Consider the following 17,492-nt stretch of genomic DNA (forward strand, 5'->3'; position numbering starts at 1 on the left):
AAATAAAAATACTTAAAACGTTTAATAGGTAGAAATCGGCTTGTCGTAGGTTTTATTAATAATCAACACGTTTTTTTGCTTTGCTTTTTTTTGTACAGAATCATTGGTTTCGCTTACGGTCACTAATTAACGCAATCACTCAATTGACCATTCATCCGGACAAGTCACCGTGATCGAATAACGCCTGATCGTACAACTCAGCCCGTACCAAACGACCGCCGAAGTATCGCCCATTCAATGCCTCCTTAGCCTTTTCCGTTTCCGATGCCAATGAAAATTCCACAAATATTTTCACAATCACATCGGCAGTGTCATCTTCCTCATTGTCAGTTTGTTTCTCATTGTAAATGATGACTCGTTCCACCACACCGAATTTGGTGCACTCGTCCTGGATTTCCTCCTTCAGCAAATCGTCCACGTCTTCCGGTCCAACCATATTACGCAAAATGACGACCCGGCTGTCCAACGGGCGACGCATCAGCCGTTGCATCACCAAATGTCTGGCATTTTGACCTTTGATGGACATGGTCTCTTGTTGTTGCAATGTTTGCGGTTCGACGTCTTCGAGTAGTTTCTTTTGCAATTCCTCTTGCTGTTTGTCGTGTGCTTTTTGCAGTACTTCAGCAGCGGTCAATTGTGGGGGAGGTGATGGCGGTCGAATTATTGTTGGTTTTACAGTTGTTAGGATTGGTGGCAAGGTGATCGGTTCGGATGTGACTTGTATGGTGCCTTGACTGCCTAATACTGCCGTAACGACTTGTGGTGGTTGAAGTGTGGTTTGTGCAATGGTTGGTGCGGGTGACAGTTGAGATACAGCATGGTCAGGTTGAGTCGGATGTTGGATTTGATTTTGAATTGGCGAACGAGTCGGAGAGATGTGCGTCTTTTCAATCGATGTTCTTGTGTCGATATCCCGAGATTTGACGATGTTTTCCAGACCAAGAACCGCATTGCTGGCAACAGCATCCATCGCTTGAATTTTTGCAGTTGCTGCTGCAGCGGCGACTGTTTAGATAGAACGAATTCTTCTTAGTAACTATCATTCGTGTCCGGTTCAAATGTCGAAAATCATACCTGCTGCCGCTGTTGGCATTGATGAATTTGCCGCTGGCCCCATCAATGCATTCGGCGGTGTGATTGCTCGTCCAACTCTGTGAAAAAGTTTAATACTCCGTGCATTAAGTGACACATTTTGTCTGTACAAACCTCAACAGTTGTCCGCCCAAATCGAACAAATTCATGCTAGATATTGCTTCGTCCATGGCGTTCTTAGTTGCGTACTCAATGAAACCGTATCCTTTGTGCGAATGCAACGAATTTCCCTGCGACAGTTTACAGAACAAAATCGGTCCGAACGCTTCGAAAACACTCTTAATGTCTTCTTCTGTTAAGTCTGGATGTATCGAAGCAATGAAAATCCGATTATAGTTCTTTGCCTCCTCCTGAATTTCGTCAATTACCTGTTGCGCTTGTGGCATGTTACTAGGTCTGCCTACCTGTAAGAAAGACACCCTAAAGTTTAAGGCTCTCCTTTGATGAAGGAGCTAATACATATGGAGGCACTCACCACTTTTATATTTCGGCCACCCATCATGGCACCGTTCATTTGTTCGAGAGCCAATTGAGCTCCCTCGGGTATTTCATATTCGACAAAAGCGAAACCCTTGTGCTTTTGCGTAATTGGATCCCAAGACATATTTATCGATTTTATTGGGCCGAATGGTAGGAATGCACCTCGTATCGTATCCTCCTTTAGCTCGAACGAAATACTGCCGACGTAGACGCTGCAAAGTTTCATTTTGGTTTTGTGTTTCAGTGAGACGTGCGACAGAGAGAGAGAATGTGAGACGGTTATCGAAATGGATATTTATGTTCTCGCGATGCTAGAGTTACACGCTGCCACCTCAGATCTTATTAGCTGCTTTTTATTGTCATTTATCGGACGGAATTCTCTGATGGGAATATCAGGACTCGACGTCCAATCATCCGTACTTGTCTGTCTCAAATAATTTATCATCACAGGCGAATCGAATCGTTTTTGCAAAATGCGAAAATTTTCGAAAAACTAGAGGGATCGAAGTTTCGTGACGAAACGAAAAATGCAACTGATCGCACAGAAGTTCCAAAAAATTTCAGCCAAATTTCACATTCGAATGACCGGGACTCCAATTCACCGAGAACTGAAACACACATCCAAATTAAGTGAGTCATTCACTACTTACCGACACATCAATGCAAGTGCCTGTTGCCGTTGGACTTGGGTGCGCTGACTAGCCAGCTGTTGTTGTTGATGTGCCAATGTTTGCTTCATCAGAACCATTTTGATGCTCTGTTCCATCGCATATTTCTTGGCCTTTGTTACCGTGTCTTGTTGTTCGCTTGATAGCCGTGGCAACGTACCGCCCAATAGTCCGAGCAATGCAGAACGCGCTCCAGGACCGAATTTCACTTCTCCGGATTGACGTAGATCGGTGACGGGAGCTGAGATGAATGGGATTTTTGGCTTCCAATCTGGAAGTTAGTTAAACATTGATTAGAATTGTGGCAGAGACGATGTGCTAGTGTTATTTTGAAGAAAGTTTCTGCATTTCGGAATGATGTGAGGGACATTAGGGGGACGAATATATAAGCTTACCGAAGTATCGAGCAGTTTTCGGAAAGCTACAGAAATTGAAATTGAATTTCGAGTGCTGAACTCAGTATAAAAACTGAATGCTTCTATGTACAGTACACATGAATCTTCAGTTGAAGGCTAGAGTGAGGCTTGAATGAGTCAAATCGGGACTTTGTATGCTGTCGAACAAATTCATTGCATTATTCAGTTGTCTCGAGCTGATATTTCTAGTAATCAGAAACACCCAGCAAAGGTTGAACCGTCTGCGCGTACCTCAATTGATTTATCGTCAATCGAAGCTAATCTACAAAATCGCAGGATGGAGACACAATTCGACTCTGGATCTTCGGCTGACGTAGTCAGAAAACGATGAAATCGGTAAGTTTAATAGAGAAGAATCTTTATCATGTCTGGAAGTCGTCAGACTCGTTTTACCGTCCTAATGTCCGATCTTTTATCCATCCAAAAATCAGAAACTTGCAAAACCAATGAAAAAAAAATTCTGTAAAAATTAGTGAAAGATGACTCCAAACTGGGACTGGATTATATAGTATGCAACTCAATATATAATTTTCGTAGGCCGTTCATGCTGTGTCCACCACAGATCGACGAGTGCAGTTTTTTTTTTTAAATATTTTAATTATTTTTTATTGGCAAGGCAATGAAGTGTGTTTTATAGTTGAAGGTAAGAAGAAGTCTCTCTGTTTTTATTGTTCTGAAAGTAAGAAACAAAACTCGGGACGCGTAGCATAATTTGGTTGTTGTTTGTAAGAATAAGAAAATATTAAAAAAATTAAAATTAAAAAATCAAAAAAAAAATTAAAAAATTCATCAAGTCCAAAATTCACAATTTTCCGGCTATAAAAGAAAAATCATTGAAAATGCGATGGTCGGAGCGAGGAACGATTTGGATCGAAAATTTGGATACGACGCCCCAATAAGTCATACAGCGTAGTGTATAATTGAGATTAGTTGATGATAATGCTCGGATTTTACATTTTTACAATTTTTTTTTTGTATTTTCTTTAAGCGCATTTTTGGCCAATGGCGCCAATGGTAACAGTCTGATATCAGTTCACAGTGTTTACTGTCACAGTTATTCTGAAACGACAAGCAAAATACAAACCCACAAAAAAAACGTAGCAGAGTTTCTTAAACATCTAGATGTATAATAAACAACACAATCCTTTTCAAATTTTTGCCTAAATATTTATGTGAGTGTGTGGTGTGGTACAGTGATAAACTCTCTAAATGACCGTCTTTTTCTAAATTTTTTATTTCTCTTACAGTGAACGACATCTCAAATGTCTCAATGTCATTTTTTTCAGAGAATGTCATTGTGAATTTGCAATGACACAATAAAATTCTCAGAAAAATTTGACAGTGAGACATTTGAGATGTCGGTCACTGTAATTCTCTCATTTCTCTATATATTCGTTATGGAGAAATGAGAGAAGTTGAAGAAATAAGCGATTTAGAAAAGAGCGGTCATTTAGAGAGTTTATCGCTGTAAGTGAATAACTGAATGAAATTCTTTAGTGTGTCATCTTGTACGTCAAATTTGAAATGTTATTTTCGTTCTTTTATTTTGTCTTCGTTTAAATGAAATTCAATGAGCTAAAAATGAGCTAAATTCGTTCGTATAAATAACTTCCAAATTTAAAACAAAAATTAAAAAATTTTGTGCCTCGATTTTTTTGACATTTTAAATTTTTTTTTGTTCTCTTTTTTTGTGGTTGGTTTTTTGTTTTGTTTGTTCTTTTGTTAGGTCATCACCTCTTTCCGCTTTAAACAGACACAATTGACTTCGTGTAACGTTGATCGCATTTTAATTCAATCGGTCATCGATAGTACAGCACCTTCATTTTATGGTCTGCAACATCTCAAGCAGAACAAAAACCGCCAAATTAGTTGGATTGACAAATGTTTGTTGATTATTATTTTTAAATATTCTTTGGACTGTTTTTTATAATTTTACAAACTAACTATGAGACCCTTGGTGCACGTACATCCAATGCAATAATAGTTACCTGATTTGAGTTTTGGCATTTTCGGCGCTGATGGACCATCGCAGATTGCTTCTTCGTTGGTGGTCGATGTTGTCATATTGTCGTTTGTTGACATAGTTGTATCGGATGTTACAGTTGCAGTATCGACTTCGCCCTATACACAAGAAAGAAGACCGAATTGAGACTATGAAATGGATCCTTCAATGATAAAAGAGTGGTGTAACGACGACGTGACTCCAACAACTACAATAGGCTTTTTAGAATTTCGAGTTCCTTTTCAATCGTAAGTCTACGTGTTCATATCATGAATTCGTAACGTTTGAGCAGTCGTAACACTGGGTGAGTCTGGAGATTTACAACTGTTGTAAGAGTTGTAACACCCAAGGCTTTCTAAATTTTCTATGAATTTTGGAACGAAAGTATTCCCATAAGTCTTGATTCTGAAGCAACTTTCGGAAACTCGCAATTCGTACCTCTCGAAAAATTGGTAAACTCTTTGGAGGTTGAATTATGTTTTCCCGGATATGGTTATTATGGGACAATAGGACTAGCGAGAAATGATTCCCGCTTGGTACCATTGCAGAAGGTGTGTTTTGTACCAATGGAATTTCTTTTTAATTGGAGCATTCTTGTACCGAACAACAACTAACATTTGCATGAAGCGCCTCCAGTGGAGGCCCTCCACCATGAATATGGTGACTTTCACATTATAACTTCATTGAAAATTTTCTGCCCACTGGAGAGTCTAGACAAATTTTTATTATGGCCGTGACGGTGCCGTATCGTCTAGCCCATAAATGATTTTTCCTCATTTTTTTACGAAATTAAAATTAATTAGAATTCGGTACAACATCCTAGCAAAAAAAACCATTCCGCCATTTTATTCGATCAAAAATCGATACGCTTCGCGAAAAAAAGCTACTCCGCCCCATCCGTAAAATCCAGGTGTTACGCAAACACTTACCATTTCAATTGAATCCTATTTTCACAAAAACATTCACGTTTTACCATTAACTATATTTTCACTGTTTCAAACGTTTTTTAATCACTTTGTTCAATCACTTTAGTAGATCACTTTTCACAACGCGTTTCCATCTAGATGTTCAGCATTTTTCGAGAATCAAAGTGACATTTCGAAAAGTTCCGTTTGGTGGAACGGGTCGAACGGGTGGAACACAATCGAATAAAGCCGAACAGTGACGCTACATGGGAAACGCTGGATTGGCGCGACTTTTCAAATGCTCTGATTTTTTAGATTTGAAATTATTTGTCACAAATAATTTGAATATATAGGGTGCGTTACACAGTGACAGATGATTACTCATTATGAATTTATTTCTTCTCTGTTCTTCAATTTTCTTTACAGTGATTTCCTCAACATCTGAAACTTGTTTCGGTTTCCTTATAATGAAATAGTAACTTCTTATTAATAACCAATTTACCACCTGCATCATAACCACACCTCTTTTGGTCAGTGTTTATGTAGTATTTTATATTCAGGCTGACCAAAGAGTCACATTCCGAATAGAACAACTAATTAATCTGAATATTACTTAGACGAATGGGTAGTGATGAAAGTTCATGGTTTGACCGTCGAAACTGATCGCCAGCGCCAATGTCAACATTTTCTTTATGATTTTTCACTTCAATGATCTATTGAAATTGAGATATAGACTCAATAAACCAATTTATTCAACGTATACTACATGCCTTAAACATAAATAGTTTCACAAATTGTGTATTTACTGAGCGTCATAGACCTGAAACGTCATTCTTCTTCTTCTTAAAATGGCGAAAATCACAACCCATTATTCCGATATAATTCCGACATAGATATAATTCCCCTATGGAATATTACACTGCGATATGACATGTGTGTCATTTTCGAGTTGATATATGTGAAATAAAGTAAAATTGACAGGACTTACACGGAAAAGTGGGAAGTAAGTGAGAGAAAGTTATTGTTTTGGGTGAGAGAACGTGACGTTTTTGGTCTACCTGAAAATAAAAATATTTCTTTTTTCTAAATTTTCAACACGAATTTAACTGTCATGGGTCATTTTTACACAATCATGTAAAAACGCGTGAGTGTGAGTTAGAGTAGGGGAAGAAAAGTTAACTGCCTACCCCATTCGAAAGTTGTATATAAGATTAGGCCTGTTCATTTTTGAGAAATAGTCTCAAATTCATCTGGCATGGTGTCTATCTGGTCCGGAAGGCTAAAATATTGGACCCGTATTTTTTTTAGAATTTTAAAAAATAGTTTAGATCTGCGGAGCGAAGCATTTGTTCAAATGTACGAAAGCGTTGGTTAGAAGAGAGGAGAATGATGGTGTATATCTTTTTTACTCTTCTAACCAACGCATTCGTACATATGAACAAATGCTTCGCTCCCCAGATCTAAACTATTTTTTAAAATTAAAAAAAAAATACGGGTCCAATATTTTAGCCTTCCGGACCAGATAGACACCATGCCAGATGAATTTGAGACTATTTCTCTAAAATGAACAGGCCTAATATTAGATAGCAATTTGCCCCCTGAGAAACTGATCGATTACATGTGGAATATTTATGTGAAATTCAACTTTCGCATGTTCCAAAAAATTGCCAAAAATTGCGAACGTCCAAAAACCGAATTTTTCCATAATTTCGAACGGTTTTGTCAACTCCTGAGCTCTCAATGATTTTGTTTAATTGTTGACGCTCTCATCTTTCAAATTAATCATGCTCGACTTTATTTGAAAGCTGATAGTGTCAAGAATCAAACAAAATAATTGAGAGTCAGCTAAAACGTTCGAAATGGTGGAAAAATCTGGTTTTCTACGTTCGCAGTTTTTGGAAATTTTTGGCAATTTTTTCTAAATTTTGGAAAAAATTTCCACAAAAATTTCAAAAAAATAGGCCCTGCATGTGGTAGTCATTAAAATTGGTATCTGCTACGTAATTCATGAATTCGGAAACAATTTTGTGATACTTGCAAACTCTCTCGTGTATTTTTGAGCAACTTACTTCGGTAACAGTTTTTCGACAAGTATAGTTGAGTACTCTGACCTGGCCTGGATACTAAGACTAATCATACATAGACTGGTATTTCGTACTATAAAATGTGGTCCAGACTCCAGTTTGTATAAGATAGGTACACATTTCATTGGAAGTTTGCTTTACCTCATGTAATGAAGTTCCACCATTTCTTGTTCTACACACGTTATGTGTCCATCTCAAATTAATTGTTATATATGACATCGAGTGCAAAGTACTTCAATTAGGATCTAGATGTGTAATTATGACACAAGGTTGCAGGACAACTGTCATAATACAATCAGCGTAATAAAGTGTGCTTTGCACCGAGATTCATATAACGATCTATGCAACAGAGGCATCTAAAGTTTGCAAATTTTGGACATTATGATGATGAGTTGCATGAAAGAATTTAAGTAGACTTCTCTGTGGGTATGACCACTAATATAGTTTTAGGTAAAAGACGCTACCAAAAATCCCTATATCTAACAACTGATTACCAAATGTTCTCTAGACACTTTTTCATTATTAATTCATATTTCATGACAATGATAAAATGCGAATTGTGTACTGCATGCTAGTCTAGACGTCCTTGAAAATTGTCACAAAACATTCCCATAAAAGGATCCATTAAATTCCATTTTCAATTTCTTATTATTCTCATAAAATGCTTAAAGGTTCAAAGATCTGATTGCATTTGATTTTTGATTTACATTATCGGTTTCAGTTAAAAATTGCACAACAAAATCGCAGCAAGTTGATGGAAAGAAACAAAAGAAATATGCGTTTTGGTATGCTGTTTTATACAGAGCGAATACCAAAAGGCACAATCCATCATGAATAATGGATGAGAAAGGAGGACGATTTAAAAAAAACATTTCTCAGCAAAAATTATGATGACGATCAACAGAACGGAGAGGTTCATCAAAATGAAATGATTTTTTTCCTTTTATTTATAGGATACATCTCTCTGGATTGGCTCAAGTCGTTGTTGGAATCGATTTAAGTTCACAATAGGTCGACGTGAACACAGGTGAATGAATTAATAAAAATCAATTCTAACACATATCGTATGCATGTGTTACAATCCACCAAACGTTACTTTTACAATAAATTATATTGTTGACGACAGGGCACGTGCAATAATTAGTTATTGTAAATGTTTCCTCTTCCGTTTTATTTGTCATGTTGCCTCATATGTTACGAGCGAAGAGTGTCACGTTGTGTTTAAACAGTATGTTGATGAAATATCAAATTTTAATAAATCGAAACAATGTGCAATGAAATTTACAGTTAATATGTTTTCCGGACATTAAACACAAAGAAATATTTTATGCAACACGAAATCTTGGCCGATAGGGTGTTAGTGTCCTGAAACTGCTTCTAGACAGACCATTGAGTCAATGTTTCGGTTTGTGTTCACTCCTGTTCAAAAATTCAATTTATGACGAAGATAAAGGTTTTTCTATGATTTTAAGAGGATTTTCTTTACCATTTTTGATGGATTTTTACCGATTTAATTCAATGAATTAGGTATTTTACGGAATGATATGTTTTAAAGGAACTTCTTTTCTTCTTCTTCTTTTTCAGCCTGTTTCTGTCCACTGCTGGACGTAGGCCTCCCCAATTCTCTTCCATTCCAAACGATTAGTTGCCACTTGTTGCCAATTTGCGCCTGCAATTCTCTTTATACCATTATTCCATCTCTCTGGTGGTCTACCTCTAGGTCGAGTTTTAGGTGGTCTCCAGTTCATGATCTTTTTGGTCCAACGTTCGTCCGTCCTTCTTGCTATATGTCTCGCCCAACTCCACTTTAAAGATGCTATTCTTTCCATGACATCAACGACTTTCGTTTGTTGTCGAATCCATTGATTTGTCAATCTATCTCTGAGCGTAATTCCAAGCATACTCCGTTCCATGGCTCTTTGTGCCACTCTTAGTTTATTTTCGGAAGCTTTTGTTAACGGTAACGTTTCCGCTCCATATGTAAGCACAGGAAGGACACACGTTTAAAGGAACACACCATTTAAATTACACCAAATTTAAATTTTTATTGGTTACGTTTCGGTCTATATGGGTAATTCCATGGTAAGTTGCGTTCGAGGTTGCGTTACAAATTTCGTTATCTGTGAGTCATAAAGTTATTTGTGTTGGCTACACAGTGCTTTCATACCAACACGAATTGGAATTTTTAGCCTGCGAAGTATGGCTTGTATGATCGCAAAAGTCGGCGGTTAGTTGCGTTACACGTTTGTGACTTTTCGAAATATTTTCGCCAAATAAAAACTGATTTCGGTAAACTTTTTTTTCCTTGAAAGCTAAGGTCAAGACGCGCAGTTTAAGCCCAATATGAGGTTGGTAACCCAAAATTGGGAGAGATGTCTATAAAAGTGATATTTTTCGGTGGTCATTAATAGCCAGCAATTTTTTTTCGCAATTGGTGGTTGTTACCCCACAGAAAATGTTGCTTTGGGTCAGAACCGTTTAAAAAAATGGTTACAAAATGGTTAATCTCGACGAGTTAAAATTCGAGGATGACTTTTATCACCACTGGGAGGCTGTTTTCTCCTACTTTACTCACCCAACTAACCTGATTGACTCAAAGTTATTTTTCTCGTTAAGTCAAATGCTGTAGCTTTCGAATGGCACCGATCTTCAGTTTTTATTTGAAAAAATGTAATTTCGCTTGGGTCGAAGTGATTTTACCTTACTTCAAAGCAGAATGAACCAAAAATTTTCAAAAAAAATTAATTTCGTATCATTTGGAGCAATTGTGGAATTTAAGCGTTCATATCTACAGGAAAGCAAATTTACAAAAATCATTTGAGATGGTATCTCCCAGAGATTTTTGGCCTAATATGGGGCTTAAACGACGCGTCTGGTCAACAGCTTTCAAGGAAATCGCTTGCTGAAATCGCATTTCAATTGGTGAAAATATATCGAACAGTCACAAATTAGTTGGAATTACCCATATACGACCATTATCAAGCCTATGATTCCTTTAAACTAATAGTGTTTGTTGCATCTCTTCGGCTAAATACACTCCTTTGATCAATAGAAAAACATCGATTCTATTATAAGAATGATTTAACTAGTTTTCAAAAATTTTCAAAAGATTTTCCAAAGACTTTTACTTAGGTTGGTTGAGAGGTTTTCTAGTTTATTATCAGCTTTCACACTCTAGACATAATAGTGAAAGCTTTATTTATCATTATTGTTACTGGAAGTTGACAGTGTTCTTGTTTTTTAGTCTATGGACGTACGAAAAGAAACCATTGCTTAATACAAAAATGACTAATCTTGTGGGTCTTCAACTTTTAACGAAACAAGAGTAGAGCCATTCGATCTGTCTGTTAGTTCTTTTATTTAAAGCATCGCTTTGTGTTTGAAATAAAATCTTTTACTTCATTAGTTTCACCATACACTTTACTACATATACAACGGCATCAGCCAGAGTACATCGCTTATTCTAGTCTTTGATGTTGCTAACAGCTAGCCTAGCTAAGCCAGAATATATAGCTCACTCGATCTATTCTCAACCCTCACAATTTTACCGTCTTCAGTTTTACATTCACTCGTAAGTGGTTGTTGATCTTGGAACATTTTTATTTTACCTTCTGCTGACGGTTATCGACAACGACGACAGACAAGATCTCAGAAATTTGAGAAGTAAGAGATTCGCACAATTTTACTGCTGATATGTTTGCTCTATGTGAAAGGTTAGTTTATTTTTATTAAAAAATCGGAAGTAATTTTTCGAAGATGGAAAGGCCACTTTTGGTCGATTATGCCTAATCTAGCTAGCTGAAGATTTTAAGGTATGATGGGCAATCTTAACCACAAGCAACGTCATCGTCCCAGACCAGAATTGTGATCAAAGTAATGCTTAGTCGCTTATAATGAATGTGTTTTCTTCACATTCAATTTTTGTGTATTTTTTCATGTCTAAACATTCAAGACTGCAATTGTGCATACAATTTCAACTAAACGAATCATCTGAAATGATTTTAGATTTGTGTCTTTACAAAGGAAGTGACACGGTTCCTTCGTATTAGAAGCTCTGGTCGGGCTGTCTATGAAGAAAAGCGCTCTATTCGAGCATTAAGCCGAAACGCATGGTTCCCCGTGATAATGACTCTAGTCGAGTTGTTCGTTTATTTTAGTGTCACAGAAGTGACTAATTGTGTGGACTGTACATGGAATTCATATTCTTTGTTGGTCCAATGCGTAATATTTATTGAACTGAAAAGTAATTACTGAAGCGAAATTGCGTAAAAAGTAAGAAAAATGAATTAGTGCATTACGTTTTCTCGAAAACGTAACGTGAAGTCCGCTGGCATCTAATTCCAACGCTCTATAGCTTATGGGAAGTGTACAATGTCAATTGGGACTATGATTCTTGTTGATCATTCCTAATTTCGGAATTCACAACGTATGGACGTTTAACGTTCGATTTGTAAATTCGCAGAGCTGGGAGTGGGATGAAGTCAAATCCACTAATTCCTGATTTATACGATAGTACAACATGATTATGCCCAAGGCCTGACAAACAAACAAACATAATGAATGAATGTGAAGGAAATCTTAGGAAAATTGTTTGTGTTTTGCTGGGGAAATTCGGATTTTCTCAGTCTTCTAATTTTGTCACGGTGTCATAATTGGTAAATTAAAAAATTCCTCAGGAAGACAAAATTTTCGTAAGACTTAAGCCATGAGGCCCTAACGACGATATAGTATCAACCTATCCAGATCGAAAATTAAATTTTATGCCTCCTCGCTATTACAAATGTAAAAATGCAATGCTCATCTTAAAAATTCCTGATTTTATACTTTGAAATGAAAACATTACCTGTTTCATTTCACAACGCTAATTAATTGCAAAACAAACAAAAAACACAGAAGCAAACGATACCAGAGAACTTTCTGCAAAATTCATGTATATGATGCGACTATATCCATCCATTGCGCATAAAATTGTGAAACAATTTCCAACGAAGCCATCGGTCGAATGGAAGTAAAAATCCCAGGCTTTGAAATGCAGTGACAGACTTACTGTCTCGTGCATCTGCAAAATATAAAATGCAAGAGACCATTCGCTTAAATATTCTGTGAAACAGAGAATTATATGTGGTTGTTACTGAAGACTCTGGTAACATTTTTGTCGTTTCTTTTTTTTCGTTGTTGTTTGTTTTAACTCACATTATTGATGGATTATAAAGAAGAAGTTAAACAAGAAAAAAGTATATAACAGATAGATGACCGCGTGCGTGCTCTGCATTCGATATTTAATTTATATGTTGTTGGAATTGGATTCTTTATTCGATTCGGAATTCGTAATATTTAATTTGTTTCTAGTGCTCTGGTAATAGCGTTGCATCGTTGCATTATGTGGAGTGTATGAAGTTATAGTTTGGCATTTCGTTGATAGTAAATATTTTTCAGGAATAGGTTATTGTTGGTGCGGAGCGGGTTTCAAAAGTGAAAATTTAGATTATAAATGGCAAAGAAAGAGCAAAACTACCTTTAGATGTTTTACTTCTTTTGTTTAAATAGCGCCAAAAATCTTTTACTTCACTAGCCTTAACGTGCATTTCTATATAAGTGAATACTATTAAGAGAGGTCGGTGCTTGTTTGCGACAGCAGATGAACGTTGTGCTATATTTCACAGTTATAAGTTACTGGATTGAAAGATTTAATTAGATTGTTACTCTCCATTTAATGGATTCGGGCAAAATATTTGATTCTTGATTACTCCAAATATCATAAGTACTCACCTTCAAAAAATGAACAATAAAAATGTTTTTGCTCACTGCCTTTACCGACCGCAAGCTTGCTGCCAGTGGAATTATTTAGGTTATTACTTAATTCGATCTAAATGTATCCGAAAATCTTCTACTTTGTTAGTTTTAACATGTACCTGTACCTGCTTTAGTCAGTCAAAATCATTTATCAAATATAATTTCGTTGCTTTAGACAACATGAGGATAGCCGCAACGGGAAATCAACGGCTTGTGCTGATACGTCGGTTCAGTGTTATTGTCCAACTAAAGTTTCTAAAGTAAAAGCTTTCCAGAGAAGCATTTTTTTTGCAGAAATGTTTTATTGTAAAAAGTTATCAAACTTAGAGCTAATTTCAAATGAGTATGAGTTTTAGTTACAAAACATTTTACAGCAGAAAAACCTAGCACAGAAAGATTTATCTGATTTTTTTCCCGTTTCTGTTCAGCCCACAAACATTATTTCAAAGAGTTGATAACAGATGCAGTCTGCACCAGCGTGAGGAAACAACGCCATCTGTTGACATCTCTCTACATTATTCACATAAATTGTGTCAGCATGAAAGTACTGTGGGATACTATGTAAATGCCAAATCTGAAGTACTTGACGTTAACTCTAAGAAACATAAGTTAATGTGGATTGAACTTATGAAATTTGTCAAAAATGAGAAACGTTTTATGATCACATTAAATAAAAGTTCTATTTCAAAGACGATCGCTCGAAGTCAGAGAAATGATGAGAGATGGCGTTACTGCCTCATCACCGGATAGAATGCGTATGAAGACATTTTTGAAAAAAATTGAAACCCATGGTCCCGGCTGTCAAAAAAATGTGGTTATGTCATCATGTATGAAATAATAAAAAATAATTAATTTTCGACTTGAATCCGTCATCAAGCCAAACAAAGTGTCATTCTTTTTTTCTCCATGTCAAACTGACCGTAACGATATTTTTTCACCAATTGGACCCATATTGACCTGACCGAAATATGAAATTTGAAAAATTTTGCGAAGATTTTCAAACATTGATATCTTTTATAATAATCATCCAATCAAATCAGGAAAAAAATTATCTTGCGTTCAGTTTCACAGGGGGAAAAACGAATTACACTTTGCTTGACTTCGATCCGTTGAGTCGAAAATTAATTATTTTGCTTGTTGGTATTAGTGAGCCACCAATGTCCATGTAAACGCAAAGTAAATTTGATATTTCACCCATTGTATGAAAAGTGCCGTCACACTCATTCTATCCGGCTGGACCGGTGCAGCACCATCTGTTATTATTTCTCTGCTCAAAATACTCATTCTCGCACAAGTGCAGCAACAGATGATTTTTGGCAAAGATTCGCGAAAAATCAAAATTTTCCCCAATTTTATCAAAATCGATTTTCGCAATTTTCAGCACTTTCAGTCGATTGCAGTAATTGTTGTTGACGATGTTCTGTAAAATTTTCTCCGACACCACACCAATACCAAGTTCGAGATGTTGAAGCCGGAGATTTTTGATAATCAGGTCAATTATTTCATTTGAAACTTTACCGTAGTCCCGTTTGACAACAAGCTTTGTGATTGACCTCAGATTCGAGACAATGTTCTTCCAGCCGAAAAATTTTATATCAAAATCGATAAAATCGAGAACCAATGTGTGAAGTATGCAATCAAGTGTTTGGAGATTGGAAAAATTTGAATCTGCAGCTCGAGATGTAAAACCGGGTATATGCAACTCTTCCAGTTTACATAACGTGGAGAGTATGTCGAATAAATATTTTTCTCCGATGGGTGTTCCACCGACGAGGCACAGCCGCACAACATTGGGAAACATTTTGATGAAATTAACGAAAACGGGTAGATTTTCGAATGCGAAATTCCCGTGGACGATCAATTGGGTGACTGTCCTATTGACGAAGTTATGACGATGGAAGATCAAAAGGTCTCGGATATCCAAATGCAGTTCATTAATGTCATGGGCCAAGATTTGTCGATAGGTGCACATGATGTCAGATGATGTTCGAATCGGAGTGTTTAGTATCTTCAGTAGCTTTAATTTTCGTTGTTGCTTGACCATGTCCACCAAAATTTTCTTCTGATTAATATCGCTGACGACACAATTTTCTATCTCAAGTAGATCGAGTTGACTAACCGCCAAATGGCCATGGTAAAAAATGTCACAGTTATCAGCGATTCCTTTCAGTTTCAACTCTTTTAATTTGGTCTGCTGTTTGAGTGTCGCAATAAAATCGTTATACTGGAAATTGGATGAGTCAGACACTTCCAATCTTATCGCTCTCAGCTGTGTATCTTCATTGATGTCAAACAATGAAAATATTTTTGGATCGGAATTTGAGGAAAAAATGTTGCGCAGTTCACGTAAAGAGAGCTTAGGAACTTGGACGATTGAATTTAAAATTTTATTTTCGGCTCGTTGAAATGTTACGTTTGTCACTGTCAGAGTTTTCAGTTTCAGTAAAAAGCGAAGGATGATCCTCAACTGATCGATTGTTTCAAATGTGTAGTCGGCAATTTCCAAGCTCGTTATTGTGTTCCCGAATTTCTGAAATATTCCCAAATATTTCATAATTTTCTCATTCTTCAGCCGAACGATCACTCTACGGACTTTCCGCCTCGAATACATTAATGGTTCTAACTCACGCTCAAATTCACGGCTAAAATCACTCATATCCGTTACATACAGCGGTAACTTATACATAAGAGCAGGTGAATGTTCAATTATCGTTTTTGCGTAACTATCAACTAGCATCATTGATGCGATGTCGCACGGCGATAAGTATCGACAAACATTTTCAAATAGTTCGTCTGGAAGTAACTCCATTTTAAGCAATTGTCACAGACTCGGTATAATATAGTTAGACGAACTGTCACGCCGTAATAGATGTTTAAAACTAAAAATTATAAAATGATAATGCACACAACAGGTTATGAATTGGCGAATTCTCAGTGTTATCTTACAAGAGATAAGAAGCTTTTATTGTACGGCAATTTGGAACTGCAGCGCAATTATGAACTCAACACTTTTCAGTTTGGTTTAATGGTTGGCAAAGAATAATTTAAAATGAGAAACAAACGGAGATTATCAAAATACATTTTCTAAATAAAAAATGTCTTTCGACCATTCAGTTTAATCGGCGAGGCTTCTAACCCTTTACAAATTTTAGGCCGAGTTGTAGTCCAAGTTCGAAAGTCTCATTTTTACAAGATAATTAGTACTTACTTAACCTGTTACAGACGGCTGTCATCTGTTATCGACAACGACAGCAATAATAAACGACAAGATCTGACTACTCAGGTCTTATATAGCAAGAAGTATGTTCAAAACAAATGAAGTAAAAGACAAGGTTAATAAATCAAAATTGCTTAGAAACCAGGACCATATGTTTTGTGATAGGCACAACATTTTGTGAAACACAAGCAAATCATAGTCAACCATTTTAAAAAAAGATGTCAGTGGCAACGAACTATATTGTGCTAGGCCGCGCCCATATATTTACCTTGGTAAAAGATTTCTGAAATCAATCTAGGAAAATCTTCGCTCAAATGAAGTAATAGATCAGATAGTAAAACTTTACTATTCTTGCCGTCTGTGACAGGTTAAATCTGCAACGCTAAATTGTAGCCTAGATTTGTGCGAACATCATTTGTCATTGAAAGCTAACACATCTTGACACAAAACGATGGTCTTTTTTTTCAGAAATCGAAAATAATTTTTTTTTGCACAAATTTAGGCTGCAATTTAGCGTTATGTCGATTCGTCTTAACTTGTAAACAGAAATATTTGAATTTAAGCTCCGTATACACTATACACATCCAACAAAAATTCAGTAAAGCCTTAGAAATGTTTGAGACTGTGAGTGGATCTTGCTGAATTTATTAAAAAAGGATACAGAAATACTCAATCTCCCAAAATCTACGAAAAACGACATAAAATGAGCCATTACTTCTTTGACATATGAACCATACCAAGGCATACAAACGCATGTAAAGGGACTTCGCGAGTAATTGACGTAACTGTGCAATCACACAATACAAGGTTTAAATTGTAACCTTGTATTGTGTGA

At 36.4% G+C, this 17,492-nt stretch overlaps 2 protein-coding genes and 1 long non-coding RNA gene across 6 annotated transcripts; 1 reads left to right on the forward strand and 2 right to left on the reverse strand.

The window, feature by feature from the left end:
- Positions 1–19: 19 nt before the first annotated feature.
- LOC119066661 (poly(U)-binding-splicing factor half pint) lies at positions 20–5,753 on the reverse strand. 4 transcript variants are annotated; one of them, XM_037169241.1, is made up of 8 exons: positions 5,588–5,753; positions 4,645–4,777; positions 4,391–4,496; positions 2,223–2,511; positions 1,568–1,784; positions 1,207–1,496; positions 1,075–1,151; positions 20–1,005 (listed from the first exon to the last, which is right to left on the reverse strand). In XM_037169241.1, the coding sequence occupies exons 4-8, from the start codon at positions 2,336–2,338 to the stop codon at positions 152–154; spliced, it is 1,554 nt and encodes a 517-aa protein (XP_037025136.1). In that variant the 5' UTR covers positions 2,339–2,511; positions 4,391–4,496; positions 4,645–4,777; positions 5,588–5,753; the 3' UTR covers positions 20–151. The 4 variants fall into 4 exon arrangements, with proteins under 4 accessions (XP_037025136.1, XP_037025133.1, XP_037025135.1 ...); XM_037169238.1 differs by lacking the exon at positions 4,391–4,496 and having other exon boundaries at positions 5,588–5,738; XM_037169240.1 differs by lacking the exon at positions 5,588–5,753 and having other exon boundaries at positions 4,391–4,487; positions 4,645–4,778.
- Positions 5,141–14,295, forward strand: LOC119066664. The gene is made up of 3 exons (XR_005085782.1): positions 5,141–5,150; positions 6,193–6,200; positions 14,145–14,295. It is a non-coding gene; the product is annotated as an uncharacterized LOC119066664 (long non-coding RNA).
- On the reverse strand, positions 13,857–16,327 carry LOC119066662. The gene is made up of 2 exons (XM_037169242.1): positions 14,711–16,327; positions 13,857–14,141 (listed from the first exon to the last, which is right to left on the reverse strand). The coding sequence occupies exons 1-2, from the start codon at positions 16,247–16,249 to the stop codon at positions 13,998–14,000; spliced, it is 1,683 nt and encodes a 560-aa protein (XP_037025137.1). The 5' UTR covers positions 16,250–16,327; the 3' UTR covers positions 13,857–13,997.
- Between the last annotated feature and the right edge of the window lie 1,165 nt (positions 16,328–17,492).

The sequence above is a fragment of the Bradysia coprophila genome, chromosome IV (assembly GCF_014529535.1).
Source record: "Bradysia coprophila strain Holo2 chromosome IV, BU_Bcop_v1, whole genome shotgun sequence".
NCBI classification, from domain to species: domain Eukaryota; kingdom Metazoa; phylum Arthropoda; class Insecta; order Diptera; family Sciaridae; genus Bradysia; species Bradysia coprophila.